Below are 8,183 nucleotides of genomic sequence, written 5' to 3' on the forward strand. Positions count from 1 at the left end.
TGCAACAGTTAGTTGTTAAATTTATGTTTTCATTTCATTATTCCGCAAATGTTAGGCTTACCTAGTCGTAGAGACTAGATGCCGTTACGATGTCATACAGAGGGAAAATTGAGTTATGACACTCTAACTTTTCCGTCATTAGTTTTTTTTTTTACAATTTTGTAAACATACTCATTCATAGATACGACCTATTCAATTCATTTTGGCAAAACTTAATTCTTTTATTTTTTAAAAGAAATTAAAATATTAGTCGGCAAGTATTTTTCACCAACTTAAAGTTTCATACGATACAAACTTTTTGGTGTCTAATTTACCACAATTCTAAATGCCAAGTTTTCCTAATTCATCATTACTTTGAGTAGCAACTGTTTAGTAGCAACGTTATAGTCTTAGATATTATGCAACATTAAATACCTTTTTGAAGAAGGAATTAAATTATTTATATTAATTATAATTAAAGTTTTGGTTAACATGGATCATATACGGGAGTAATCGAAAGAAATTAAAATGAAAGGAATTGAAATTACTCGTAAAGTGTTTGGAACTGAATACTCTTAGATTTAAGTGGAGTTCATAGTGAAGGACTTAAATTAAATAATATGATATTCCAAATCAAAGATCTAAATATTTGAGAAATAAAGAAATGATTCTCTATAAATATAAGAAAATAATGAAATTATTATTTCTAAATATTAGAAAAATAATTAAATGACTAAACTAATTAAATGACTATTCCTATATATAAGAAAAATAATTAAATGACTATTCCTATATATTAGAAAAATAATTAAATGACTATTTCGTCCAGTGTGAACTCGATTATTAATGGGTAAAAAAGGTAGACGACATTTCGCTAAGGGCATTCGTGTTTTTAGTATAACTAGTCTTAGAGTATGCACTTTGCGCGTGTACCCTATTTTAATAAATATATAGTTGTAAAAATTTACATAAATATTAGTATTAAACAATATGTTTAAGCTTTTTATAAAATAAAAAATTAAATAAAAAAGTGTAAGTTTCGGAAAGTTATGATGTTGATCTATTTAGCAAGCTCAATTAAAAAAGAAATCATGCCCCACATAAATCTTCATATGCTTGTGAATATCTTTTGAAATTGTTATTATTTTGCAATTTAATACGAAAAACAAACAAGTAACACAAACATGCGTTTTATCACAATTCTTCAATGATTTGTCAAAATAATAAAGTTAAAAAATTAAATCTTTTGGTCTTTGAAGGTTTGCGAATGAAGAGATTGACCCTTTAACTTCTAGAAAAATATTGACAAGTGACAATATAATGTATACGAATAACTAATATTGAGTTAATCTTTTATAATATAATGAATGCAAAAAGAAAGAAAAATAATTAATGACATCTTATATAGAATACATTTGTCTTCTACTAATTATCCTTATTAATTGCTAAAGGTTTGCATTTAGAATATATTTATCTTCTACTAATTCATCCTTTTTGCTATAGGTTTGCATGCTTTCAATTTGACTCTAATACTATACGATAATCGATTTTTTCCTTACCCCCCACCCCCCCTCTCTCCCCACAAATATTAGAATTCTAACATATTCACTTCATAACCCAAATTTAGTTAAGTATAAAATTTTAAATATTTAAAAATTAATTAAATAAAAATTATGTCTAATGTAAAATTAATTATTTTACCCAAATGTACCTCTTATTATTTGTGTACATGCATTCGATGCGGGTACTTTTTTTGATTTGGGTTGGTATATGCTGACAGTATGATATTTTAACATTTGGTTCCGTTTACTTATCCAAAAAAAGAAAAAAGGTTCAGTTACTTTAAACGAAAGCAATTCGACCAACAAATCACACTCAGAATTTCGAAACTCATCAACCATTATTGGTTCCTCATCTAATTATAGATATTTTGTCGAAATAACTTTTTCCTTACCATGAAGTGACATTCTTCCACCCGATGCAAATCTTCCGAGTCCCAAACAAAAGACTGCAGGCGCCACCTCTCTATGATCATGCACATATATTGCTAGCTTCCAAAATTCGAAGGCCTATAAATCAACCCACAAATAGGAGTCTCAATTAAACTCCTAGGGGGGGAAAAACGTTCAAACAAAAAGGAAAAATGAGTGGTTTCCATCAATTCCACGAAGCATGGCATGAACAACTTCGTGAAATTGCCCAACAACTAAAGAAATCCCCAAGACCTGCAACTAACCAAGAACAACACGAATTGCACACACAGCTAATCCAAAAATTCACTTCCCATTACTACGAATATTACCGTGTCAAGTCCATGGCAGCCAAAAATGACATACTCCATATATTCACTGCACCATGGTCAAATTCTCTAGAGAGATCTTTATATTGGATTGCTGGTTGGCGACCCACTACTGCTTTCCACATTTTTTACACTGAATCCAGCATCCTTTTTGAGTCTCAAATCGTTGATATCCTTCGTGGGTTCCGTAACGGCGACCTTGTGGATCTTTCACCTAATCAGCTTAGTCGGTTCAGTGAGCTTCAGTACGAAACCGTCCAGCAAGAAAATGCTATCACTGAACAACTCTCAGATTGGCAGGCAAGCAGCTGGAATTTCATCTTCTTGTTTTCTCTCTTTTTATTTTCTTTTTCTTGTTTTTTTTTTTTTTTCCACAAGAGTGAGTTGCTCTAGTGGTGAACACCCTCTACTTCTAAGTGTGTGAGTTTGAGTCACCTCAAGAGCAAGGTGAGGAGTTCTTGGAGGGAGAGAGCCGGTGATATATAGAAAACAGCCTCTTTACCCCAGGGTAGGGTAAGGTCTGCGTACACGTCACCTTTCCGAACCCCATAATAAGATTATACTGTGTTATTGTTGTTGTTGTTTTCTTTTTTGGTTTTTTGTTTTCATACTTTGAAGCTGACGGCGTACGAGAATTTTTACAAAAAAGATATATTATGTGTAAAAATCCATTGTATTAAAATTAGTTAACATTGAACTTATATTTTTGTGTAAAGGACGTGTATTTTAATATGACTACTAGGTAACTTTCTTTATTTTTAAGTTAAAAATTCTAAGTACTATTTTTAATGGAAGATCGCTTGTGGTTATTTATCCGGTGATCATATTAGTATAAAAGAACACAGTAGAAAGCATATAACATGTTATAATAGCTTAAATTAAGTATACCTATAGTATGAAAATGTTTTACGCGTCAACAAGACTACAAGTTATTAGACACGACATTGCCTGTTTAGTCTGAGTGGTTGTACCTCGTTATGTACACTAATTTTTTAGATTACAATATTTTAACTTTTAAATGATCTTTAAATCGTACATATAGGTCTCCTTTAAATGCGTTACGTATAATTGTATATTTGCGATTAACATGTAGGATAGTGCAAATGATATGATTGGAACCATGGGAGACGTTGATAGGAAGATGGAAAGGCTGGTGGAGATATTAGAGAAAGCAGATCAACTGAGGATGAAGACCATTGAGAACTTGCTGCAGCTTTTAACGGCACAACAAGCGGTGGAGTTCCTAATTGCAGCGGCGCACTTGCTCTTTGGAATCCGTGGTTGGGGAGTCAATCACGACCGTCAACGAGCAAAAGGATGAGTTTTGATTTGTAGTTTGGTTTTTTCGTTTGTTTCTCTTTCGGTCCGTTTTGGACTCCGATTAATCCAGATCTAGCGGTGGGTATTCGGGCAGTTCGGATTGGATATGAAAATTTCGGTTTGAATTTTCGATTTTCGGATCGAAGAAATGACAATCTAAATCTAATTTAAATAAATTCGGATTGGATCGGATTTTTTAAGTTTGGTTTCAGGTTAATCGGTGTATATATTTTGAATTTTCAGTTTTGAGCTTATGAGTTAAAATGTTTCTTCTTTTCAAAAAAATTGAATATTCAAGTGAAATACTCATGTTAAATTGCCCGAAAAGTTCCTTATTCTCGCGGTAATTATTCAAATACAATATTCAAGTAATATAATTATTATCATGAAAATACAATAGAGACATTAATAAGGTCGATAAGAAGTAATAATAGTAAAATCATGTTCAAATAAAAAGTATTCTGATTCATATAGATAATGGATTTAATATGGAATATAAAAATTTTGAATTTTTGGATATTTAAAAATACAAAGTAGCAAATTCAATATCCAATTTGAAATTCAAAAATTTTAAAAATTAAATCCAAAATTTAATTCGTAATCCGAAAATTCAAATAAAAAATAAATCCAAAAAATTTGGAATTCAATTTGAATTTTGGGTTGTTCAAACTATGCCTATCTCTATCCACATCGGGGAAGTTTCCTTTTGAGAGTGATAATACGCTCTTTAATATATCGGTTATTTCATCTTATTTCATCTTTAATGTTCAATTTCGAGATCTCTTTCAAGGAGTGAAGAAGTACGTATCTCTGGATCATTACCTATGATAGCAGTTTAGTTTGTAGTTTGGTTCGGTAGTTAGTATCATGTGACCAAAGCATTATAATTTAGATCGCAGTGTACGAGTTTGCACTCTAAACTCCAATTACTTCAATATTATTATTTTTCCTGTCATTTTATAAGATTTAATTAACAGACTAATTTGATTTATATGTATATTAAGGTGAAGTTTAATGGAGTCTGATGAAATTAGCATAAAAATTGTATAATAATATCAGGTTTTTAAAAATGTTTTAAGATGGAAACGTGCCATATGGAATTATAATCAATAACTATCGAGGAAAATCCATTGAAGATTATGGTGGGCTACGTAAAAAATTTCGAACCTTAATTAGAAGTCTCGATCTAATTTCTGAAAATAGGATGAATTTTAGATAAAGAATATTTTCAAACCTTATACAATATGTATCTGAATTTATTAAGAATCCAATGCAACAAATGCTAGGAATCTAAATTTATCGCAAATTAATCTAGTGCGAATTGCGAACATGAAATGGATGATAAACAAATAAATTGTCACGAAAAAAGTCTTAGAGAAATTGACAATTTAAGCAAAACTTTAGATAAAGAATATTTTTAAATATTATACCCCACGAATTTCAATTTATTAGGAATTTAATGCGAGTAATGATGCAAATCTAAATTTATCGGAATTAATCCAATGCGAATAGCAAACACTAAGTGGAAGATAAAAAAACAATTATGGAGAAGGATCAAAAATATCCCTCTATTATTTAAAAATAAATATTTAAACCTCCGTTATACTATTGGTTCTGTTTACCCTCAAAATCGGATAACAATTAAATTTGTAAGTGATTTTAAGGATACGCGAGTTAATTTGATACAAAGCGATAAATTAGGTCAAATTGAATAAACAAAGATAAAATGGATTCAAACCACACGAGGAGAATAGTTCCAGCCTTATTGAAATATTCACCCTCGATCCGGGCTCGCTATGGCCATCACTGATGAACAAGAGAAAGAGCTAATAATAGAGAACATTAAAATATATTGCTTTGGAATACGTGTTACCATGGCTGACATGGATTATCAGACCCCTTTATATAGTAGGGGAATCCTACTCTAGGCTATAAAGGTAAAAACTCCTCTAATTAAATGATTGCTAGTTCTTCATCGATACGTGCCGAGATCGCCGCCGTGATATTCGGCGGGTCACGTATATTACGACCTTCCGTTGGCCGTGATTGATTGCCCGACAATGTTCTTCGAAGTCGTTCAAGGCTAGAACCAATTCCGAACCATGACCCCGATATTCTCGAGGGCGGGCGTCATGCCCCCGGATTCTGACTCGATGAGACTTTTGCCTCGATTCCGGTCCCCTGTCATCATGTCTCAAGCTTGGCTTATTTTGTCGAAGACCGGGGTGTACCATGAGCCCGATTTTATCGGTATATAGATAGTCCCCTCGTTTCTCGGAGAGTAAATGACGAGAAATGACATGAGCTCCCGATTCTTACTTCGACCCATCGTGACAGAAACGAAAAAACATCTGAAACGTCTCGCCAGTCATGTCATAATCGCATTAAATGCATATCAGTCGCCGGTCAACTGTCCCCATTATCATCACCATTCCGGAGGATGGCCAGGTTCTTTCTGCCCATGTGGGGGTAGATAGTTACCTCTAGTGCCTGGTAACCAATGTAGACCAGGCAAATATGAATGAGGTGGATACGTCATGCTTGTTCAATGAGTCACAAAAAATGTTAAACCGAGTACGGTGTTCCCAAACCTTTTCATTTTTCAACTTTAGTTCTTGATTATCCTAATATTTCTTCTCATATTTGCAGTCCTCGGTGCTTCATCATAAGACCTTCCTCCGGTATCGGGATGAGGTGAGCTAACTGGAGGCCGAAGTCAAAGAGCTTGATGAGCACTAAGACATGTACAAACTTCTCAGCGAGCAACGTAAAGGAGAGTCTAAAAGCCTTCGAGCCAAGTTGGACGCGTCTCAGAAAGAACACGCCGACCTGGTGGAACATGTAAAAATCTTTGAAGTTAGTGATGATGAGCTAGACACTGTGACTAATGGTCAGAACCCGCATGTCCAATAGAAAATTGATCGAATCGACCAACTCCGGGCCGAGATGAGTGTAATCAAGGTCGAGGCTGAAGAGTGGAAAGGCAAGATGGATTGTTTAGCCTCAGAAAAGGAGACTGCCCGGGCGCAATTGGCCTCGACGGAGCCTCAACTTCGAGCGATGAGGGAGAAATATGAGTCCCGGTCCCAAAAAATCGAGGAGCTCCAGTCTCAACTGGGCTCGACTGTTGCCAATCGGGATACCCTCGCCAAAGAGCTTAAAGTAACCAAGTCAGTGGCTGAAATAACCAGGGCCGATGCCGATGAGATGGTGGCCCAGTACAAAGCTGATATTGAGGCATCCCAGGACCGCCTGAAAGATATCGTTGAATATGTGAAGTGGCAATCCCGAAGGGAGGCCCTCGAGGAGGTTCACGCTCGGGGTTTTGATTTATCGGCCAAGATCGAAAATGTTAAGGGGCTCGAGGCCGAGGCTAAGAAGTTGGCATATCCCGAGGGCGAAGAAGACTCCGAGGGTTCCGATGGATCCGGGAGCGGAGAAGACCCCGATAGTCCCGGTGATGAGGCGGGCTTCGGTGAGGATCATGCTTCTTAGGTGCCTTGTAATTTTTGCTTTTGTACTCTTTCATTTTGTTTAGGTCGTTTGGCCTTTGTAAAAATTTACGTATATATATAAAAGGCTTTTTCCCTTCGGCAATTTTCGAGCTTGTTTCTTTTTGCTTTTTTCTTTATGATTGCAAAGATTTCAGATGCTTTAGCACTTAATAATTAGGTCTTATTCGGAGGTTCGAACTTTGTTCGTTTTCGATATTATTTTTCTCAAAACTCGTGGGGGGCTTGGTATGACCGGAAGCTTTCCCCAAAATGTTTGCTTAGAATTATTTATAAGTTTGCCGAGGGTAGCCTTCGAACAGGTTTAGAAATTTTGAAGGCCTTGTGTTTTGGTTATGGATCTCGGACGTCTCCGAGCCGTTCTGGGACGGCCTTAGCATTTTAAGTTTGGGTATTTCATAATGGGCTTATTACCCCGAGCTTTCTGAGCTTGCCCGAGACAATAGTCCCCGAATAGAGATGGCCATAACATTTAAAGTTCGGGCACTGCCTAATAGGTTTTGTGCCCCCGGGCTTCGTAGCCTGAGCTATCCGGGCTTGCCTATGACGATAGTCCCCGAGCAGGGGTGATCTCTTGAATTCGGAAAGAGATGGCTCTTGGGCCCGATGTCCTTAAGTTACAAAATACAGTAGTTTTTTAAGAGGCAAAGTTTGTATCTGTAAGGTTACTTTCTTTTATTTCCGTGCAACATACAAGACTGCAAATGTGTACAAGTTTCATTCGGGCTTATGTGGCCTATGTGGGCACGATTCATTTGACCGTTTGGCCCTTACAACATATCCTATCCACCAAGCCTAGACACGTTTGAGCACTAAGTTTCCTTCCTTGCTAAAATCAATATCCGAGGGTGATGGCTCCCAATGTTCGAGGACGATTTTAGAAAGGGCTCGGATACTGTTGATGCGATGCTTGACACCGGTTCATAGTCAGTCTCCAATTCTAAGTTAGCACGATCCACTGTTGCCTCATTAAAAACCTTGCCGGAAAATCCATTTGGGACAAAACCGGTTCGAAGGGTAAAAGAGTGCAACGCGTGCTTTCAGGCCTAATAGTCGCATCGTTCCTTGGTTGT

General features: G+C 35.8%; 1 protein-coding gene across 1 annotated transcript; it reads left to right on the forward strand.

The window, feature by feature from the left end:
• Nucleotides 1-1,904: 1,904 nt before the first annotated feature.
• On the forward strand, nt 1,905-3,888 carry LOC104120014 (protein DOG1-like 4). Its single transcript, XM_009631660.4, has 2 exons — nt 1,905-2,578; nt 3,372-3,888. The coding sequence occupies exons 1-2, from the start codon at nt 2,123-2,125 to the stop codon at nt 3,597-3,599; spliced, it is 684 nt and encodes a 227-aa protein (XP_009629955.1). The 5' UTR covers nt 1,905-2,122; the 3' UTR covers nt 3,600-3,888.
• The last annotated feature ends 4,295 nt before the right edge of the window (nt 3,889-8,183 follow it).

Source organism: Nicotiana tomentosiformis, chromosome 6 (assembly GCF_000390325.3).
Source record: "Nicotiana tomentosiformis chromosome 6, ASM39032v3, whole genome shotgun sequence".
Lineage (NCBI taxonomy): Eukaryota > Viridiplantae > Streptophyta > Magnoliopsida > Solanales > Solanaceae > Nicotiana > Nicotiana tomentosiformis.